The 22,567-nt window shown below is 39.6% G+C and overlaps 3 protein-coding genes across 12 annotated transcripts in view; 1 reads left to right on the forward strand and 2 right to left on the reverse strand.

Annotated features, from left to right (window-relative positions):
- Positions 1–22,567, forward strand: part of LOC108615484 (guanine nucleotide exchange factor DBS) — a 53,907-nt gene that overhangs the window by 17,195 nt on the left and 14,145 nt on the right. For 8 of the 9 annotated variants that reach the window (XR_016270318.1, XM_089470344.1, XM_089470346.1 and 5 more), the window contains exon 10: positions 2,062–2,232. Coding sequence is in view for 8 of the 9 variants with exons in the window: in XM_089470344.1 (XP_089326470.1) it covers positions 2,062–2,232 (171 nt within the window). In the remaining variant the exon portion in view is untranslated. Of the gene's footprint in view, positions 1–2,061; positions 2,233–17,085; positions 21,398–22,567 lie in introns of those variants that run through there. The other variant, XM_018009990.2, reaches the window with a different exon arrangement.
- Positions 9,413–9,928, reverse strand: LOC108615521 (kunitz-type serine protease inhibitor homolog delta-dendrotoxin-like). Its single transcript, XM_018010050.2, has 2 exons — positions 9,793–9,928; positions 9,413–9,727 (listed from the first exon to the last, which is right to left on the reverse strand). The coding sequence occupies exons 1-2, from the start codon at positions 9,857–9,859 to the stop codon at positions 9,537–9,539; spliced, it is 258 nt and encodes an 85-aa protein (XP_017865539.1). The 5' UTR covers positions 9,860–9,928; the 3' UTR covers positions 9,413–9,536.
- On the reverse strand, positions 10,949–14,300 carry Ir41a (Ionotropic receptor 41a). Of its 2 annotated transcripts, XM_089470361.1 has the most exons (8): positions 14,261–14,300; positions 13,722–13,957; positions 13,476–13,635; positions 13,122–13,369; positions 12,933–13,068; positions 12,259–12,878; positions 12,081–12,189; positions 10,950–12,020 (listed from the first exon to the last, which is right to left on the reverse strand). In XM_089470361.1, the coding sequence occupies exons 1-8, from the start codon at positions 14,295–14,297 to the stop codon at positions 11,632–11,634; spliced, it is 1,935 nt and encodes a 644-aa protein (XP_089326487.1). In that variant the 5' UTR covers positions 14,298–14,300; the 3' UTR covers positions 10,950–11,631. The 2 variants fall into 2 exon arrangements, with proteins under 2 accessions (XP_017864523.2, XP_089326487.1); XM_018009034.2 differs by having other exon boundaries at positions 10,949–12,020; positions 13,722–14,293.

Consider the following 22,567-nt stretch of genomic DNA (forward strand, 5'->3'; position numbering starts at 1 on the left):
AGCAATAGTTGCAGCAACAGTTGCCGCAGCAGCAGCAGCAGCAACAGCAGCTGCATTGTATCATTTGATCAAGTGTGCGGCTTGAATGGACTTTCGCAGAAGGCAGCATAACTGGAAAAATGGAAACCCAAGCTGCATGTTGAAGATGCGCCAATGCAGTGGTTGACAATAAGACCACAACAACAACAACAATGTGCACTCCCAACTCCAGCTCCAACTGAGATGCGTCGGAAGCAAAAGTGAAAGCGGCAATTGAACCGTTGTCGTCGACCATTATGTAAAATGTCAAAAGGTCATGACATCGCCAAATGCCCGTTGTCCTCCAGGTGCAATTCAATTATGCAACAGCCAATTGCCAATCGATTGATAAGCGTGTGCCTGTTGCAGTTATTCGCTTATATAAGCTGATTCGCTTAACCTTAGACTTAAATATACGAAATTTCTATGCTGACTCTGACTTTGTTTATCTATAAATATTTATAGACTTTTTCATGAAATCTAAGAATTTCAGTTATTCCCGATTTCTATTGTATAGCTGATCCTTAACAAATCTTTAAATTTTCTTTAAGAAATAATGTTAATAATTCCCATAATCTTTATCAGGCAACTCAGAAATTCAAGTCGTACTTCATTTTTTATTTGAATGAATTATTGACTGGATAAAGTTTTACTACCTATTAGGAAACTTTATAAAAACAGAATTCAATTTATGTATATTATATTTTATTTCATTACTTTATATTTTATTGTATTTTATTATATTATATTTTATTTAGGTTTATATTTCATACTTTATACAAAAATCAAAATGTACCCTATATACTCGCTTTCACTACGTGAGCGAGCATTAGACTTCAAGTGTGAGGAATTGTTGCACCTTTGGCGTGGCACAAATTCAATTGTTCGATGCCCGAGCCGAGCTGCAACACCTGTTGCAATGTCTCCCTCAGCTGAGCTGAGCTGAGCTGAGCGAACTTCGCTTTACTTTCGTGCTCTTTCATTTCATTTTACCAGGGAGAAATCACGTGAGAATACCACTAAAAATTCTCCAGCATTATAAAACACATTGTTGTTGGGCTATATTTATTATGCCATAAGCGTTGGGCAAATGCATTTCGTGGATGGAGCAGAGAGCAAGAAGTGTGCGATAAGCGTGTGCTTAGATGATAATCAAATGAAATGTAAATGGAAATGGGAATATCTCTCTACCAAGTAGGGGGAGTATAAATGTATATTTAAACTAGTTATATAGCTGTGTATATTACTACTGTATTACTAGACTATGTACATGATTTACTTTAAGTTGTATAGATTATATTATAATGATGATGAGTAATACTCGATACTTTAGAATACTTTGAAGATTTTCAATTACCGATTTTCTCTGCCCCTTTGAATGTTCCTTCTCATTCTATCCAAAACTGAGCCAGTTCCGACAAACATTTGATCTCCTCTTATCTTGAGTTAAATATGCAAATATGTATTTAAAACCAATATAATTTAACTGGAAAAAAGTAATTCGGAACATATCTATAAACAACTGTAACTACTATAAATTTCCTGCACCATCTAGCTTGCTCTGCTTCTGCCTTTTCTATTATCTAACCGCATTTTGAATTGAGACCGCACGCCCATTTTCTTGGCTACTTAACACTTTCTCTTTGCTGATGTCGTTCTAAGAACTAGACTCTTTATAATGCAGACGAACAATACCAAGACGATGTCAAAAATTGAGAGTAAAGTCTTTTTTCATTGCAAGAATAGCAGATGAAGAAGCCTAGAAAACTCTGTGGCTCGTTATGAATGGAACAGTTTCTGATCATAGTCATGGAGTGAATGACAATAGTCGACTTAAAGTTCCATATTTTAGTTCAGTTCAATACAATTGTCAGCGCAGACTTCTATTGGACTTCTATGTAGATCGCGCGACTTTCCAAATGGGACTACATTTTGTAAGAACTCGGAGAGAAATCTAGACTTTAGAATTCCGTTTAGTTTTAACAGTTTTGGAAATGAATCACCAGATTAATATAAATTCATTTGCACTCTATATATTTGCAGGTTCTGCAGCGCATCGATGACGTGTCCTTGATGTGCGACAAGCGCATTGCGAGCCTCAAGAAGCTGGCGCTGAAGCCGCCGCGTCCTGTGCAACAGGTGACGCCGGAGCCGGCCGTGCCGCTGCAGCCGCCAGGTGGGGCGCCTCACCTGTTGCGACGTAAACAAAATAAGGTGAGTTTATATGAACAGTTATTGCTTAAGGTATCTTTAGTAATTTTTATTATTTGTGTATAAAACTGATTGAAATTGCAAAATACAAATCTCTTCGATATTATTTGCTTTTTTAAAAGACCTCAAAATTGTGTTTAAAATTTATTATATTTTGACGTGATGTTCTGCAATTAAATAATTATTTGAGAGAAGTATTTTTTTTTAAGAATTAAATAGGCACATTTAGGAAAATTAAAACATTCCATTCATATTAGCAGTAAAAATTAGTAGAAAATAATATAAAGTAATATACATATATGAAATGAATAATATATAAAAATACCAATTAAAATTGAATACTATTTATTCATCTTTTTTTAATGCAAAATAAACTAAATAAATAAATATTCTAAAAATTTTTAAATTAAAAAAAAATAATAAAAATAAAAAACAAGAATAATAAAATAAAAATACTTTCACAATTATTAATTTTCCCACTTCAAGAATGTCTTCTTTAAAAGGATCGCATTCTTTCCCATTTAAGCTATACATTAAAGCAGCTTTCTTCTCTAATAGTTCAATGCGTCAGTCAATCAATCACGCACTGCATGACAAACAAAAAATGCACCTAGACTCGATTAATTGATTTCTATGAACAATGCTGCGAGTCAATGACTCAACTCGATTCCGAATGCATGCAGCCGGCCTAAGCCTAATCAGTTAAGATCTGGCAGTGGCAAATGAGAAATGTGAAAATAATTGAAAATGACGAGCCAAAGCAGCGGTTTATTAACCACTGAACCACTAAATATGCGTTGCGTATTTTTGCATTCTTAATTAAACAAAGGCGAGCGCGTTTTCTTTGCTTGGGGAATACCTATTAAAATATAAAAGTAAAGGGTATGCTGGAATGAGATAGATAGATAAGTAAAGACATAGACTTGGACTTGAATTTGCCTAGATCTAGTTGTAAAATTCTTATGAATTATACTCGTATTTTATAAGCAAGTTCGACTCAATCTTAATCAAAGGGCATCCTCAAGTCTGGCATGCCCCACTTGCATCCACTCTTACTTGTGGCTTTAGATTTGTAGTACAAATTTCAAGTTCATTGTGCGAAATTCACACGATGCTCTTGTTTTTTCATGATTATCTCTAGCTGTATAAAGAGATTCAGGCCCGGGACTCGGCTCCAATTGTTGCAGCGACCCAACAAAGGCCTAAGGCGAAACAAAGCCAGCGGCAGAGTCGGAGAGGGAAGCGGAGTTGGAGCTGGAGTTGGAGTCATAGACGCTTTGATAAGACAAATGCCAACCGCAAGTTTCACTTTTGCTGGCCGCGCAAATCGTAGATTACCACGCCGACCCACAGCTGGAGGCGAGCTAACTATATACTATATACATAGGTATATATGGCATGAATGGGCCATACGACTCGACGACTCTGGGCCAGCTGCGTATGAGCCACAAATTGTTGACCGTCGGCCTTCCGAAATTTCATAATTACCTTCCGAGACAAATTAGTGCAGTCGAGGCATAATTGAGTCGGGCGCTCAGTGTCGTTTACCATTTACTGTCTAACTGCCTTAACGACCTGTGGGGGTACCAGAAACATTTACATTAATCCATTAGCCGAGAGTTTCCCCTTTGAGTGCGGGCCAAAGAGTGCGACAACAATGTTGGATGAACTTTTCTTTCGAATAAATAGTAGAATTAGCATATGAATAATGGGTCTTTCGTATAAATCTCTAATATGATCAATTGTTAGCTTTTCCTGTGCCACATTGAAATTAGGGGTGTGCCATGGGGTATTTATGGATAACAGCAAACTTTGGTTATGTATAATTTGCATATTTTGTAGATCATGTAAAGGAGGATCAATAGGAATAGATCACAAACATTTGAATAAGTAGAATTAATATACATCATATCGGCTTATAAATGAAATATTTAAGCCTATGAAAGCGTTTATTTAATAATTATTTATTATAGTATAATCTGTAAAATAGTTCATTTACATATATCTGCCTATCATATTTAACTCGTTTATGTATATATACTTCCAATATCAATACAATCTCAATTTAGATTGATCTTCTAAGTGCTGCAATCCCATCTCGAATTGACTGCAACTGCAGCAACGATTGCATTCAATATGGTCAGCTAGCGCTAACAAGCCAGGGCTCTAGAGCTATAGATAGATAATATCTTGAGCAAGTCAGAAGCTAAGAATTGCATATTAAACATTTCCGCTGGGCAGCAAAAAAAAAAAAAAAAAAAATAGATAATAATAATGCAGCAAAGAAATTTGCAATTCCGCAATTGAATAAAAGCAAAGATAAAGCAATTTTCATAAGTGCAAAGCGCTTTTCTCGCTCAAATTACAGCTAACTGTGCAAATTCCCGTTGCATCTAATTTCCTCAGAGCACTTTTCACTTGGCACTCTGAAGAAGGCGAGCCAACGAGTGGAATGGACATTGATTATGTTGCCCTGCAGTCTCTATGCGATCTTAGGCTTATAATAATTATTGACTGAGAACGAGACGGCAAAAGAATGACATAATTAATCAGAAATAAATACATATAGTTTAATACAATTAAATAGAAGTAAAAAAATAAATAAAAATATAAGAATACATATAATCTATATAAAGACTAATAAACTACATATAAAACACTATACAGATAAAATGGAATGTAAATATACATAAATATGTTATGTACAACATGATGCATTCATTGCACAGACTGTTAAAACTAACACTGTTAAAGCTCAGACTGTTAATATGCATGTAGACTTTTAGTGCTGTTATATACTGTTATATGCATATACATTTATACTGTTCCTAGCTTGTACTGCACCTTAGGAATGCGTTTTGAAAAAACTCCAGTTTAAATTGTGAAAAATTAGAGAATAATTTAATATGCGAACAGTTTTCAAATATAAGTGAAATATAGAATTAATAGAAATATTAAAATTATTATTAATTGCTAAAGAAACTGTTGAGTAGAATTTAAACAAAATTTATGCATACACATGCAGTATTGCTAGCCAAACAATACTTTTATTACATATATACTTCATACATATACATATATTATATTTATGACAAATTGTGCGTATAAATGCTTTTTATTATATAATTATTTTGACATTGTGGCAGCCCAGCCCAATTGTTGGCAACATATTTATTCAACTATTCAGCTTTGATCTACAATATAACATCATGTGAACATAGTTCAACTTTAAACAATTCTAAGCTAAATTCAAGTTGGGTCAAGTTTATTTATGGGTCAAGCGACCCGCCTTGCCTCGGCATTGGCCAACTATCGCTTGTTGGTTAATTATAAAATACGTGCGTACAATACGCACCTTTAAATACAATATTAGGGCTTTCATTATGTAATTTATGAAAATTTCCATATGCGGGCGTCTACATAGTAAAGAGAAGAAGAAGAAGAAGCAGCAGCAGCAACGTTTCTTAGGTGCGTGGCTCGAATTGGTGTCAATTTGAATGTGAAGCACTCAAAGTTTTTGCTGCCTGCAAAATGCAATTTTCTGTTTTCTTGTTTTTTTTTTTTGCGTTTTTCGACAGCCAACAGACAGTCGAACGGGCGGACGGGCGGACGGGCGGACAGACAGACAGCAGCCTGTGGCAACCGCGATCTTTACTCGCTGTCCGCATGATTGATGTCCGTTGGCTGTCGCAGTGTTGTCTCTGGGTCTATTGTCTCTCGGTTTTTATTCATTTGAATTTCGTTTGATCTGCTGCATGTTTTTTGCACAGATAGAAAATATGCATTGCCCCAGCGACCCGTTCTTATTGTACTGTGAATGGGAGTGGGGAGGCAAGACCCAAATGGACTGCAACTAAACATGTGGGCTAAGCTAATGGGTATATATCAGACTGAGTAGTATATACATACATATATACTATGTGTAGAGTTAGAGCTTGGCTTGGCTTTTAGTTTTTGCATCTTTGATTTAGCTGCTGCGATTTCTCCTGCACAGGTGTCCATTAAGCAACAACACAATCGAAAGTGTGCAGACAATTTCTAATTGTTTCTCTCTCTACCTATCTCTCTCTCTCTCTCTCTCTCTCACACACACACTTTTTTTTGATCAGCTTAAATCGAATGCAATAATGCGTCATGTCGAACAATGAACGTCTGCCTCAGCTCTGCCCAAAATGGGAGAATGATGGGGCCGAGCGGCTAGCTGAGCACTGTCTATGCCCCCTCTCTTTCCCACCAACAGCTTGGTGTATGCCTTGTCCAGGTGCTGCGCTTGTTGCAATCGAAGCTTTTTCCATAATTAAATAATTAATCGTCATTTTATTAGGCCCGTGCATAAGCTATGCGCTCTTTCACTTTCACATTTGTTTATGCGTCTAAACACAGACAGACATACACATAAATATACATGTGTATGTACATATACACGTATTTATATCTTTATATTTCATGCAAGCATGTGAGTTATTAAAAAATTATGAGACAACGCGCTGCCAATTGAATGTGTCGCCGCATCGTGTCGCGTCGCGTTGTGCAAAGTGAAATATATTTTTTGTTTTGTTTGTTGTTTTGCTGTTGTTTTCATTATGGCTGTGGCATTATCAAAGCAACGCACGTAAGGTTAAGTAAGTGCCGCAAGCAGCCCGTGGCAGGCTGAGGGCATTAGGCAGGGGGCAGGGGGCAGGAGGCAGCCAACGGCAAGCAGCTGCACTCTGTGGCACGCATCTGCGGGCTGCCAAATATGTTTGCAATCCGAGGGTCTTTTCACCAGCTGTCCCACACCATGGCTGTTGCACTTTTCGCCTGCCTATGGCCACAACTATGTTATAAACTAATTATTGTGGGAGAAAAAGCAGCAACAGAGAGGGAGAGAGACAGAGAGAGTGATAGAGAGAGGGGGCAAGACATTTGCATACAGCGCACTGAACTTGTAACCAAGCCGCGGGCCCACAGTAGCCCAGTCAACGCGCTTGCCACATTTTCTCAGCATTTTATTTACCTTTGATACCCTGTACAAATAGTTAATGATTATAAAAGGAGTATGCTGCATTTGAGACTATATGTTTATAGAAATGGCAGGTGCATCAACTAATCAACTAATGCACTATGGGCAAAAATACCGATAGTGCGGCATAAACCTAATTTTTTTTTTATCTCGAATCCGCAATTTTTTTTTTTTATCTCATTAAGGATATTCCAATAGACATAAAAACAATTTTTATAAAATTTTGGGGACTTCCCCTAATGTTTTAAGCTTCGTCAAAGTCAGCTGATTCAGGGTTGCATGGTGAATGGCAAAAAGTGCGCCAAATTATTCTCAGCTGTCGACGTAAAAAAACTATTGCAATTAAAATTTACAAACCAATTTAACTATGGAAAATCTTCTTAAAGGTATGCTTAACAGAATGTATTAAAAGATTTTGTGCTACTTGTGATTTATTGTGTAATCGTCCAATGTGTTGCTAGTTGTATTTTCGGCCGTAACCTTAAAAATATTTGTGTGTTTCGTGGAAGATAACTTATAATGTTAGAGTTTGTTGTTCAATGTTTAAGTAGCAAGGTATTCAGTAAACATTCCTTAATCAAATGCTATAAAGGGTTTTTGCTCCTTTTTGCTCCATTTGGCGAAATATCGTATGTTGCAGATACATACGAGATTAGCAATTCAATGTTGCTAGAAGTTTGGAGCAGCAACAATAGGCAAGAAAGCGCTGTCAGAAACTACATTTTGGAAAATTTAAACAGCGAATATATATCTGAAGTGCAACTTGACATTATTAAAGAGAAAGTCCATAATTTGACGTCGTATATGAAATATAATTTGAAAAAATGTAATCGAAATATGAATCGATTTAAACAAAAACATTCTCTTTGGCTAGCTTCTAGTGCTAAGTTTAAAATACACCGTCATGACAACAATAATAATATGGGAGGTCGGAAGAGCTTAAACTATAATGAAGCGGGATCCCGATTAAGGAGGAAATTAGCTTCTGAGCTTGCCGAAGAGAGCAAAAACGCAACACCCCTTTTGGTACATGCTGCTTTGATTTCATCAAAAAAATCAAAAGAAACCGAAAAAACTTATCTGTTACAAAAAGCTATGAGCAATGAGAATGTGTGGGAAGCAGAAAATAAGTAATCATCCATTGCAGTAGTACCTATAACTGCTGACTATTAGAAACTAATTAACAGGTATTATGTGACAATTAGAAAATGAATCCTACGAATAATATCATATCCTATGTTTTGCTTTCAGATTTGCGAATCGCGAATATATATGTAGTAAATTATTTATTTACTTATTTTTGAATTTATTTATAGTGTTTATTAACTTAAAATATATAATATTTATGAAATTGCTTGCAATCGTTTCGATATTCATCGGTAAATTAATCACATGTATGGGGACAAGGGGAGGGCGTGGCTCAAACTTAAAAAAAAAAAACCGAAATTTTGTATTAATATTAGCAACGTATGTGCAAAATTTCAAGGCTCTATCTTTAAAGTTGCAGTTAATGCCTCACTATCGGTATTTTTGCCCATAGTGTAATGTTTCAATCAAACTAAGAATTTTTCTTCAAAATTCACTTGTTATTTTATTTAACAAAAAATAAAAATAAATAAATAAATAAAATAAAAAATTAAATATAAATAAGTAGTAAATATGAATTAAATATTAAAAAAAAATACAAAAAATTAATAACAACAAATATTAACTATTAAATATTTAAAAAAATATATACAAAAATTAATCATTTATAGTAAATATAAAATAATTGTAAATAATTATTTAAAAAAAAATATAAATATAAATATAATTATTAAAAAAATATATAAATATAAATATATTAATTTACAATAAATATATAATTAAATTATCATAGAAAAAAAAAGATATTTAAAATATTAAAAAAAAAATATATATAATACACAAATAAAGAAATGCTATAAATAATTGAATACAGAATTAATTAATAAATAATTCAAAAAATGCAGAATAAAGTCAAGCAAATAAATAATTACTATAAATGTCTAATAATAGTGAAAAATAAACTAAAAAATCATTAATAAATTAATAATTGAAAAAATCTCTAGCTAAGTACAGAGTATGTTACAGTCGCGTAAGACAAACTTGAAGCCTAATGAACTCTGTCAATACATGTAGATAAATACGTGTAGACACATATTAATAATATGCATGTATATTTAATACACACATCTGAATATGCATTAACCCAAAAACTTAGTTTTAGTCGCCTGGAAATCGCTTGCGCCTCGGGCATTGCCTCTGCTTCGTCGTTTAAATTCGATCAGTGATTAAATCGAGCTGCGCGCTGCGGTGCACAGTGGGCGAAGCACTCGGTCTTGGTGAAGAAGCGATTCGAGTTGCCGCCGCAGGACGAATAGTCGAAGGGTTTGCAGCTTCTGGTGTTGGGATTGTAGTACCACATGCGGACGTGGGAGTGGCAGCTGCCGTACTCTGGCGGCTGTTTGCAGTCGTCTGCAAGGGAAGAGAGTGTGGGGAATGCTCTAGGATCTGCTTGGAGCAATCTTGGACTGACTCACCCAATCCACCGTCGGGCCAGTCGGCGGTAACAAGTGCAGTCAACAGCAGCAGCAAGAAATAGGACATTCCGCAAGTGTTTGAATTCTCTCACCTCTTGGCCAAATAACTGAATTCGCTAGACTGATTGAAGTGGGCTAGAACCAAAGGCGTTTTATAGCCATGCGAACAGTCAGCGGCAATGTCATTTGGGAAAGTGCCCAATGGATCAAAGTCTAGTCCAATTCGCGTTCTATCAGTAATTGCTCAAAGATCTTTCAATTATGGCTGAGTCAAGATCAAATCTTGGGCAAAACAGATGTGCAAAGTGCTTTGCTGTGGCCATTCGCTAAATTCACTTTCACTACGAGCCGAGTTCAGATACGAACGCAAATCCATATATTTTAACAAACATTTTCGATAGCAATTTCTAAAAGAAAACCCCAGAAACTAAAACGCATGCAACACGTTTTGCATGTCAATCAAAGATCACGTCAGCCCAGACTGCCGAAAGCCGAACGCGCAGTCAATTAACTTTTCGGCCTCGCCCCCTGGCGGCCGAGAATTTACATGAAGTGTACTCACACTCATTGTGTTGATCATGTTTGGCCATGTCCAAGGCCTCGGCCACAGGCACTCACAAAATTTCACACTCAAGGAGCGGCCAATCTAGCTCTAGCTCTGGATCTGGATCTGTCTCTGGCTCTGGCTCTGTCTCTGGTTTTGGGTTCGGCTAGCAGACTAACAGTTCATTGCACTGGCGCGAAGTAACTAAATCGTATCTGTGAGATACGCAGCTAATAATTTGTATCTACTCTGTTTTCTTATGGATACCCTAAACTTGGGGTATAATGATATAGTTTCTAGGTATGATATAGTAATATTTATAGTAATAGGTAATGCCTCTGACTTTAAAGATGTTTTTAATGTTTAACTATTAATTAGAGCTCATTATAATGAAGATATCTCTAAACCATATCTTGTTCATGTTTACCTGCTTTCCCGATGTTTCTTTGGCTGGCAGCCAGATTAAATATAAGACAAAAGAACAATCTGACTCGATCTAACTATGTCTTTATATCTGTATGAACGATGCGATCTTGTAATCTATGTAGAATGAGCCTTTATATTATTAATTGTATACCATAAATAATATGTTTTTCCATCATTTTATTATCGATAAATATATTGCAGACAGAGATTGATAGATATATAGATAGATAGATTGATATGTAGATAGATAGATTGATATATAGATAGATAGATAGATAGATAGATAGATAGATAGATACTTTCCCTTAAAGTATAGTTGTTATACAATTTTTCTCAATATATTTATACTGAGCTCTAGAACTGAAGTTACTTTATAGTACTATATTTCTTATAAAGAGATAATCTACAAAGAGATTATCTACAATTTCTGTATACCGCGAGCCCTAGTCCAGCTGTTTGTGTATTCCCCTAGTCACATACTCCCGACTAGAGCACTTTTATTAGTTTTTTATTTATTTGATATCACGTACATGGGCTATGCCATTAAACCTCGCTGAGGTAAAAAGGTAATATATATATTTGAGTTTTGTTTTTCCTAAGAGCATAATTCGCAGCGAGTCTGAGAACTTTCACGCCACTTCCGCCTGTCGTTTGCTCGGCGACATCTCGCTGGAGATCGTTGCGCGTTGGCCCTTGGCTCAGTGAAACTAAAGTGAAGAAAACATTAAAGAGATCAGCCCGATGATATATGATGCTAGTATCTTTCGCATCTGTGCTGCGCTACATAAAGTGAAATCTTTCGATTGCAAAATGTTGCGCAAACAGATTTGGCAATAGCTGACCACGCAATACCATTCTCCAGATCGGGTTTACGTCTTGTACTTGAGTGTGAGCATCTCGACAGAGAATGCCATCAAGGCCAGGCCGATGCCCAGTACCCAGACGAGCAAGATGCCCGCGAAATTGGACATGCCCAGCATGACGGGCTCAATGTCGATGTCGTCTTGGCCACTGGAGAGCACGGTGCTCTCGACCTGTTGCTGGATCTTGACATTTAGGTTATCGGCCACGACGCGATCCTCCCAGTACTTGTCGAAGCCGGACGAGTGCCAGCGATAGACCAGGGCATTGAAGCGCTCCAGCAGCGGCCAGAGCCGTGGCACAAAGGCTACCGTATACTGATAGTAGAGATCCTCCTGCATGATCACCATGTGCTCAATGGACTGCTCCGTCAGATAGTCGCCGATGGCAAAGTGGCCTAGGAATAGGGGAAAATACAGGAGAGGAGGCGTATGGGGGGAAATTCTCGTTTAGCTACCAAAGGGCAAGCGCTCCAAGGTGAATCCCATGCGCTGGCTCTGCGCCAGCTCCATCAATTGATCATCGCTGTAGACGCGAAAGTTGCCCAGCAGCTCGTTGATCAGGGGCTAGAATGGGGTTTGTGTGGAAGAACAACTGGGAATAGGTCAGATAGGATAGGAAACCCGTCTACTCACATCATCCGAGCCGCGAAGCGAGGAGACCCACGCCTCTGAGTTGCCCGCCCACTGCAGCCGCTGGGCGAGCATGCGCTGCATCGTGTCCGCCGCCTCGTCCAGACTGGGTATGGTCAGGATGCTGGCCAAGCCGCCGCCATAGATGCTCGTGATGATGATGTCGTTCAGGAAGCAGGCGAAGAGCAGCACCCGCACCGTTACGGAGCGGGCGTGGCTGTTGCCCGACTGCGAGAGAAACAGCTTGAAGGTCGTCACGAGGCCAAACTTCGTGCTCAGCCACCAGCCGCGGCTGGGCGTGGCGCCCGCGTACAGCTCCAGCTCACTTCTGTGGGCCAGCACCAGGCCGAACGTCTCGATGCTCAGGCAGAGCAGCACCGCCGCCCAGAGGGTGGCCTGGAACGGCTCCAGGGGCAGGTACCAGCTGGCCAGGCGCTTGGGCGCCGGCACCAGGCACGTAATGCCCGAGCGCACCAGGTACATGGAGAGGTCCAGATAGGTGTAGTCATCGTACCACGTGTACATGGCGCCAATGCAAATGTCCGCCTTGTGCCCGAGAATCATGCCCAAGGCGCCGTCGCCCGACATGTTCGGATAGATGTTGCCCCAGTCATTGGCATCGGCTATGAGAGGGGAGCATTATCCCGGATAGATCTATTTATTCCCCATCTACTTACATGTATCAATCTGCACCGTACAATTGAATTGGGCACAAAAGCTGAGCACGACTTGGGTCTCAGTGCCATCGATGTGGACATGGGATAAATTCGAGTTCATTGCAACGCCCACATCACGCGCATTGCTCGGACTGGTCTAAATGATCCCCAATTCAGTTAAATCTACATTCTCCAAAATCGCCAACTCACATATTTGATGACTGTGTAGGGTCTGTAGTCAAAGCAGGCGATGATCACCTCACGGCCCCGCAAATCTCTGAGCTTATCCGGAAACAGAGGAACATTGTGCCGAAACAGCTGCAGTCGTGCATCATAGCGATCTACCAAGATGAGCTGCTGCGGCTGCTCTGCTCTGGGCCCCACATATTTATTCGTCTTCAGCTCAAAGTCTGTTGCATTCGCATAGCTGCGCAGGACGAAAAGTATGTTGGGCTGATCTGAAAAATGTATAGGATATTTGGCTGAGCTTTGCATATTTAATGTATTAAAGAAAATATATGATAATAATGTTATATATATTATAAATTTAATTAAATTTATAACCCTGAAAAAAGTAGCTGCTGCAGCAAGCCTCCTCATCCAGCTCCTGTGCCACATGAGCAAATACGAATTTGTTGCGCATCGAGCGCCAAATGGAGTACATGGAGGCCTGTGCGAAGGCGGACACAAAGCGACTCATAAATTCGCCAAAAATCAGAAAAGTCTGTGAAATGTAGAAAAATAAAGAATACGTATAATATATATACAAAAATATATCTAGAAATATGAAATGAATGGCTCAACTCTCACCTCGCAGTGTGAGCTCTCTATGGACAACGTTAGCTTCAGCACTAGATCGTCGTAGTGCAGTCCGAGCTGCTTGAGCTGTTGTCTCCTCGCCTCTGCATCGATCACATTCTGCTCAAAACTTTTCTCCAATGTATCCATATTGATGCCTACGATACTGGAGTAGTCTCCAGCTAGCTGAAATTCGTAGTTCTTATGCCAGAACACACAAATAGTGCTGTTCTGCAAATAATCCCTAACTAAATAGATATAATTGTTAATATGAGAACTATATATAGATTTAACTAGATACATAAAGATTTTATTTTTTATTTATATTTTAAATATTTTATGCATTTCAATATGATATATTTTTCTTTAAATATTCCATATATATTAACTAAATCGAAATAATTGTTAATATGAGAACTATATATGTATATGTAGATTCAACTATAAAAAATATTTTAAATATTTTATATATTATCAATTTTATATATTTTCTTCAAATATTTTATATATACTTTCTATATTAGATATATTTCATATGTATATATATTTACTGATAAGGTTTAAAATCAACGACCAGGCACTGTCCATGGCTCTGACTTAACTGGCTAGAATTGCCTTGTTTTGGCCAACGAATTGCCAATTGTCAATTGGATTATTATTGGCATACAAAATTTGTATTCAATTCTGTTTATTTTTCCTGCACAAATTAAGCAATTTTCCAATTTAGCCCCAAACGGTTTACTAAGACAGGACACAAAATTGATTGTGTAATAAAGAGAATTTATAGGAAAAATATAGGAAAATAACAAGAGCATTTCAGATGAAGCATTCGAGATTAAATATATATATATATTCTTTTTTATTTGTCACACTTTCGTGAGAAAGTAATTGAAAAATGCTTACAATTGCACCAATTTAACTTTTAAATAACTAAGAAAAGCTTAAACAAAGAATTTATTTATAGCCTTTAAACATGGAAACTTTGCAAAAAGTTATTTAAAAAAAAAAACTATGTTCACTCATAGCCCAAAGCCAAATAATTACATTTGCTGAGCTATTAAAGTGTATTTACAAACTACTTAAAGCAATTACCCTTTATTTACAAACTACTTAAAGCAATTACCCTTTAGAATCAATAAAAGTATTCCAACAATTTGTATTTTTTGTTTGGAACTCAAGATAAATACAAAATACGTACATAATTACAGACAGATCTTGATAATTTCGGAAGATTTCGGAGTTTTTGTTTGCAGCGAAATTGTAGCGTTTTGTGCAGACAATGCGGAAATTAATAAAAAAAAAAAAACAAAAACAAAAACAAAATGCGTACAGTAAGAGAAACAGTCACAGTCCGAGTTACAGACACGAAGACAAAGAGTCGAAAGTTGTTGAAAAGAAAGAAATTTTAATTGATTTTAAACGAGAAATTAAATGCGGTAATACCGAGGTATAAATACGAACACGTCTAAACAGCCATGTCAGCCAGAAAGTGTCTATTATCGAAGGGAAAACACAGTGCACTGCCAGGGTCAATTCGTTCGCTCTCTTCCACTTTCTAAGGCTAACTCCCCTACCAGCACCGCCCGCCCTACCGTGAATTCCCAGCTCGTACTGGAGCGTGAGGCATGCAATCAAATGCGATTTCAATCTTGAATTGAATTCTTTGATATAATCATTTACATTAAGTAATTGAATAGAATCGAAGCTGATTCAGCTTCTTTATCCAGCTCTTATGGAGGTACTTGCAAGCATAACCTTGACCAGAGCCTATTTATAAGGAACAAAAATTTAACTACGGATATTTTCGGATATTTCTCCCGTAGCTCTCATTTGAATGATTTGCTTTCTAGGAGGTCTGCTGTCATGGCCTTTAGTACTTCCCCTTTTATGATTTCCGTAAGAAAGGTCTCAAATGGGGTTTTCCGTATACCTCTTGCATGTGCCTGCTCTTTTTGTTGCATTGTGAAGCGTGTGTTTTCTTCTGAAAACCTTCTGGAGTAAGGGAATTTCCTGCCTCTTCGACTGAGTTTTCCTTAATTAGGAAAAAATCTATAAAGCTTTTGTTTTAGTGGTGTAAAATATATGATTACGATTTCAGCTGTGTTTTCCCTAACCATGAAAACTTATACACAATCTCGGAAATGAGTTCACATTTCTGCAGTATTTTCCAATCCATAAAACTTTTGTATTAGTAGAGTAAAATATGTGCCATCTTCTTTTTCGTTATCTTTAATTTGTAGCATTTGTCGAATTTGTTGATATCTATAAAAAATGAAGAAAAAAAAGCAGAAAACAAAAGAGGCGTTCGCATAAAAAATACGTCAACTCATAAAAGTGTGTGTTGCTCTTGTTTGTGAGTTTCGCAAATGTCTATTGTGCGGGAATTGCTTTTCTATTGTCGCGCAGCAGGTTTGGGTTTGGGTTGGGGTTTGTCTGACGTATTTCGGGTTTCATTAGCTTTTGCCTAGTGACAACAATAAAGCGATTTTGGTCAAACAGAAGCTGACACAATTTTGGACACTCAGCCATCATAATGTCGGTTTAAGTTGATGTGGGCTCTTTCTCCATTCAAGTCTGCATTGAGGGCAATCAAGAGGCACAGCCAAGCTGAGCTAAAAATGTATAAATTAAACTCAGAACAGACACAAATACCTACATAGCCATGCGATGACAGACTAGCTGGGAATGAAGTAATATAGTAATCATAATATTTTATTCATATAGTAATCATAATATTTGACTACAGCTGCCTCGCTTTCCATATATGGCCAAGAGTGTTTTGCTCATTGAAGCAGCAGCAGATGCAGCTACAATTATCGTTATCGAAACAATCTTATTAACAATAATTAACAAAAGAACGTTCGTCCCCATGGCTCAGTGCCCAATTAGGTATTACCAATGTCAACTCCAGTAATCGAACGCAGCTCGTTTCGCTGGCCGATCAAGGCAGTAGTCGAGGCAAAGTGATTTTAGCCAGCCTTGCGAAAGGTTTAATCAAGCCAACTGTCAACAATAATACAAATAATAATAATATTTTAGTGAATTGTCAAGAATTTGTTAGGGTATTACTATATTTTCTGACTTTAAATAATTGCTAATTAGGGAATATTTATATAAGGGCGAAATAATAGAAATGTATTTAGTATTTCTGTATTATTTAGATAAGTCTAGAGGAGAAGTATTAGGCTTTGCTCTTATAAAATATGTATTCTTATATAAATATACTTCCCTATATAATCGATTGTGAACTTCCATTTCCAAAGCATCCAGTCTGGCTTGATCATTGTGAAAAATGAAATCAATGAAAAAGTAAACATATATAATTTAAATTCATTAAATAGAAAAGTTTTTCCTTACTATCTAATTTCGAGTTTCTAAACTAAGCTTGAGTTTATTATAAATTGGATAGCAAAGAAAAAGTCATTTTCCTTAGCTTTTTAATTAAGATTTATTATAACATTGTGTTCTTCAATTCAATTAATCTAGTTTCAAGTTTTCCTTCGTGATACATATCAAATTATAAATTGTTTTAGGCCTAGATCTGTGAGCGTACTCTTAGCAGGCATAAATGCGATCGTCATGGCACATTTGTAGATTAAGTACCTGGTTAGAGCAGGGCATGGCGCATTAAGTTTTTTCACTTTCGACCCGGCGTCGGTTTCTTAGGCTTTCCTTTCGTTGGGCTTAAATGTCAACGGCACTGCGACGAGCTGGCCGAAACGCGGCTGCTTTTGGGCCATGATTGCCCGCAGCGCCGGCGATGAAATCATAAATTAATCTTACGATGCGAGCTGTGAGCTGTGAGCTGTGAGCTCTGAGCCAAGAGCTGTGAGCTGTGAGCCGAGAGCTGCACAGATTCAGTTTAATGGAATTACATTTGCTTCGTATACAATACTTATTTGTTATGAGATCATTTCGCTGACTGTTTTTCGGTTTTCTGCCTTTTCTCCGTTTTTCTTTTCTTTCCTTTTTCGTTTTGTTTAATTTAATGAATGAAAAGTCAAATGAAAGATTTCTTGCTGCACCGATTCCACCAGCCGCGTTTCACTTTTCATTGAACCCCCCGCCCAGTTTGGACATGGTTGACTGTTTGGGCCATAATAGTAGCTGTAATATTTTGGATCGCTCCGCTCCGACTCATGCGTAATCCTTTTGTGGGCGCTTGTCTTCCGTTTCACGTAATTGCACAAGCGGCGATCGCTGCCAATGCCGGTGACGCCCCAAAATAGCAAAACCCACAACAACAACAACAACAACAACTTCATGCCAAACCATTGCATGCTCTGGGCCATAAACGGATAAGCACGAACATACGAATTAAGCTGTTCATTGGTTGAGCCTGTTAGCCATCATATCACTAGCTATCGCTTAAAGCCATGTACTACAAATGTATGAATATATTGAAATGTTTATTCCGACAAAATACATTAATAAGCTCCGTTATGCAATGCCGAATAATCAATCGGTTTATTAGATCCTTTCCTCAGTGCGCTTCGTTAGCACATGGAAATACGCTGCTCACGCATGCACAAACACTAATACAGGCACACATACATGCATGCATACATCCATGCTCACATACACACAGCCAAATGCATGCAAGCTTGCTAGCAAAGGCCAATTTTTGTGTTTTCTTTCTTTTTGTTGCCGTTATTCGAAGACAGTTTGGCAATTCGCAATACATTCACACAAACATACAGATGTACATATTTTTACAGCTACAAATGCGACAAGCATACGTAGGCTGCCGATACAAATGTATAAATAGATTTCTTGTTCTAACATCCAATTGTGGTCATTGCCCGAGTTGTGTGCGCGTGTGTTTGTGCGGCTGTGTGTGTTTGTAAATGCAACCAGATCATACAGTCTGTGGGAGATATTTCTTGTTGACAGAGGCTGAGCACATCAAGCCAATTGCATACGCAGCTGGAGGAACATTGCTTGCTCACACAACATGTTGTATTTGAAGCAGAAACTTTTTTGTTGCTAGCTTACAACTTCCCGCAGCATGTTGTATTCAAAGTAGAAGCTTGCATACGCAGCGAAGCTTAGCTTTTTGTTGCTAGCTTACAACTTCATACAACATGTATACGAAGCTGAGCTTGCCCTTGGTCTAGCTTCGTTTACAGTCGCACACAACATGTTGCATCGAGCCGAGCTGACGCCAAGCTGCCTTGCCCGACGTCGATCGAGCCGAGCACGCATCAGTTTGAGCCGATCTTTCGTGAAAGTAACAATGTCGCGCATCGCAGTCGAATCGAGTCGGGCTTTTTTGTTTTAGCAGCAAAGAGATTCAGTGAATTTGCATAACTATGAAGAGCTGTGTCGAGTGCCGAAAGGCAAGCGCCATATGATTGGCCGCGTTTCTTTATTGCCAATGATCAATAAAGCTGCAACAAAGACTGACCACCGCAATTGGAGCCCATCAGCATTTGCATTGGAATAGCTCAAAAGCTGGGCGGCTCTGTGACTGTGACTGTGTTTGTGTTTGTGTTTGTGAAATGACTTGTGAAATGTGAATTATGAATCTGTTGCAATTTTGTTTATTTGTGTAAAAAGATACACGTGTTGCATCTTGACCAGATCGAGATAAACAAAAAAAAAGTGAAACTTTCGATAAGCGTGCCTGGAAAATGCCCATTGGCAAAGTGCCGCAGGCTTCGCACCGCAAGCCGTCGAGCAGTGGTGAATCCACCTGCCTGGACAGCACCATCGACTCGCGGATGTCGAGCAGCGAACTGCTACCCATGGAGCTGCTCAAGGTGAACTATGTGCACCAGTGCAAGCAGGCCATGATGCACAAGTCGAACGAGCCGCCGCCCCCGCCCGCACACCTGAACAATCCGGCGCGCTTTGTCGGCTATCGTCGGCAGCCGCCGCAGATGCACAGCGTCTCGCAGGTGAGCGCAGCAAGGAAATCCATGCCTGTGCAGGCACTGCCGCCGCCCACGGTAGAGTCCTGGCTGCTGCTGGCCAAGCAGCCCGAACAGCAGAGGCGCTCGGATGATCTGGATGACTGCTGCTGCTCCCGCTCCGGCTGCTCGTGCTCCGACTCCAGCTCGGACGTCACCGAGACCAGCACCGTGACGCCGGACTGCGAGAAGTCGCAGAGCTGGAATTATCGTGACATACGGCGGGACTTGGCACGTGCCGGCGCCGCTGCCGGCATCAGATCCCGGGCAGATCGCATAGCGCGCATCGAGCGCAGGGAGTGCCAGGCTGAGGAAGCCGACTGCACAGCCTGCCTGCGCCAGCCGGAGCCCGTGCGCCGCCTGGCCCCATCAGCCATGCCCACAGCAGCCGGAAGCGGCAATCGTGGCCAATTGAGATCGCGCATCCCAAAGCCGCTGCTGCAGCGATCCGCCGAACCATCGCCCAACAGCGAGGCGAATGCGCAGCTGCAGCGTCGCGTGAAACAGCTCTTCCAGCAGGATATGGCCTACAATCACAGCGCCGCGCCCCGCTGGATGTTCCAGAAGGCCGGGGATAGCCGCAGTCCAGCAGCGCCCACAGCCAGCTCCTCCGCCCAGCAGCAGCCCAGAGTCAAGCTGGAGCGGGTGCACATCCGCAAGAAGCGCCAGCCGCTGCACATCGTCAATCAGCTGGCCAGCGATGGCTCCAGAGGAGGAGGAGGAGGAGAAGCCGGTGCTGCTGCTGCTGCCGAGTGCAGCACGAGCTACAAGCTGCAGCAGCAGAGTCCGAAGATGAAGCAGGTGGAGCGCGCTAAACGCTTCTCGCTGGAGAGCTGCTCAGACTCGGGCGTCTCCTCCTCCAACGACGCCAAGGAGCAGCACGCGAAGCAAACGAATCTGCAGCGCAGCGAGAAGTGCGTCAGCTGTGTCCAGGTGCCAGAGATGCAGCTGCCCGAGAAGCACAAGCAATACGAGCGCACCTCTGGCACGGCTCAGCCCAAAGCCCATGTGGATCCCAACGATGTGCAGAACTTTGCCAAGAAGAACCTGACCAAGGCGACCACGAATGAGCTGCTCACGGCGGCTGCGGTGCAGGTGAAGCAGTGCAACATCGAGAAGGAGCGCAAGCTGAACAGCCTGAAGCATCGGGAAGCCGAGCAGCCAAAGACTTCGACCACCACCATTAGCATCGATGACAGCTGGGTGCAGGAGTCCATCATAGATCCCTGCGACGACTACATGGAGACGGACTCGCTGATGCTGCCGCCTCCTGCTGCTGCTCGACCCATTTCCAAGCACAACAACAACAACAGCGTCAAGATCTTTGTGTGCAGCAACGGCAACGGGGAAGGGGATAAGGATGACCACCAGGTCGACAGAGTTCCACGGATGGGCTCTTCGGCAGCCTGTCTGGCTCTGCCCCCATCTTCGTGCGCCTCCACCTCATCCTCCGGCTGCGGCGGCTCCAGTCGGGACACCAGCTCCTTGTGCGAGTCCGAGCAGGATTGCTGCTCCTGCTCCGGCCAGCAGCCGAGCTGTTTGGCCAGCGACTGCTGCAATGCCATCGGCGGCGTCTTCTGGAACAATGCATGCTACGATATTGAAGCCGAGGTCAGCGCCAACGCTGGCGCTGGCTGCTGCTGCAGCATATCCAGCTGCGACGACGACGATTGCTCCTATTACGCCGGCGACTTCAGCGCGTCCAAATTGGATCACATTCCGGGCCGACGCGGCGAGCTGCTGCCACGTAACAATAACAATAAGCTGCTGCGAAAGGTAGGAATTCCCGCGCCATTCCAGACCCAATAATTATACGCCTCTAATTAGGCGGAAGCCACGAAATACTTGTACCTCGACTCGCTGCTTCCGCTCCTACGCCTCAGCATATCCACGGATTGCATTGACGGCCATTTCCTAGGCTAAACATGCGAACATGTTTATTAGCTCACCTGCCGTGCGATTATCCATTGCACGACTTGACAGCTGCAGCTGCAGCTGCAGTCCGTCTATCTGTCCCCACACTTGGGTCAACATTTGCCAACTCCCACTTGGCTGCTAACTGAGCGTTTAGCAGCTGCTTGCGAAATGCTCCCACTGGATGAGCTGACCCTTTGGACTATTGAGCCAAAGAGTTAGCATTTAATTAGGCAAATTAATCACAGGCATGTTGACCTATTTTCCAGTTTAAAATATAGTTAAAAAACTTAAAAAAGAAAAAATTAAATTAAATAAAAATTAAATCAACATATGAAATAATAATATAAATGAAATAATAAGAATAATAATGAAAATAATAAGAAAAGCAAGTAGACGAAAAAGAATAAGAATAATAATTATTCTGAAGATATAAAAATTATAATCAAATGAGAATATAAATAAATAGCATTACAAAAATAAAATATAATAGTATACAAAAATTAAAAAATAAAATAATTGTAAAATCATTAAAAAAAAAATCAATAAATAAAATACATATAAAAAATTCAAATCATTAAAAAATTAATAAATAAAATACATATAGAATATTGGAATATATTTAAAAAATTAAATGAATAAATTAAATAAAATAAAATAAAAGAAGTAAAAAATAGAAAATATATAAAAATTTAATAAATAAATTGAATAAGTGAAAAATAGAAAATAATAGAAAAAATTAAATAAAAACTGAGAATTCTCTATAACCCATACATAAATAAAAAAAATAAAAAAAAAAACAGAACATTATTAGCGTTAACAAAATATTATATTGAATTTTATTAATTTAAGATTAACCAAGCTTTCCCATTTGTCAGTATTAAACCTATTGAAATCGGATTGATCAGCCAAGAAATAGTAATTAGTTGCTAGCACGGCCATATCTAGGGTAACTCCTAGTCGATCAGTTCTGCTATTGCAGCATCTCTTCCTTGCGTTATCAGCGGAAATGTCACAAAATTTGTATATCCG

This window comes from Drosophila arizonae, chromosome 5 (genome assembly GCF_054131065.1).
Source record: "Drosophila arizonae isolate 15081-1271.41 chromosome 5, UAZ_ARI_1.0, whole genome shotgun sequence".
NCBI lineage: Eukaryota > Metazoa > Arthropoda > Insecta > Diptera > Drosophilidae > Drosophila > Drosophila arizonae.

What these genes read in the sequence shown, in the direction of transcription:
- LOC108615521 (XM_018010050.2), bottom strand. Translation starts at nt 9,859, where the DNA reads ATGTCCTATTTCTTGCTGCTGCTGTTGACTGCACTTGTTACCGCCGAC. An exon ending in CTGGCCCGACGGTGGATTGG is followed by an intron (nt 9,728 to 9,792) that starts GTGAGTCAGTCC and finishes CTTCCCTTGCAG; the next exon opens with ACGACTGCAAACAGCCGCCA.
- Ir41a (XM_018009034.2), bottom strand. Translation starts at nt 14,012, where the DNA reads ATGTATCTAGTTAAATCTATATATAGTTCTCATATTAACAATTATATC. An exon ending in CAGCAGCTACTTTTTTCAGG is followed by an intron (nt 13,370 to 13,475) that starts GTTATAAATTTA and finishes TACATTTTTCAG; the next exon opens with ATCAGCCCAACATACTTTTC. An exon ending in CCTACACAGTCATCAAATAT is followed by an intron (nt 13,069 to 13,121) that starts GTGAGTTGGCGA and finishes GGGATCATTTAG; the next exon opens with ACCAGTCCGAGCAATGCGCG.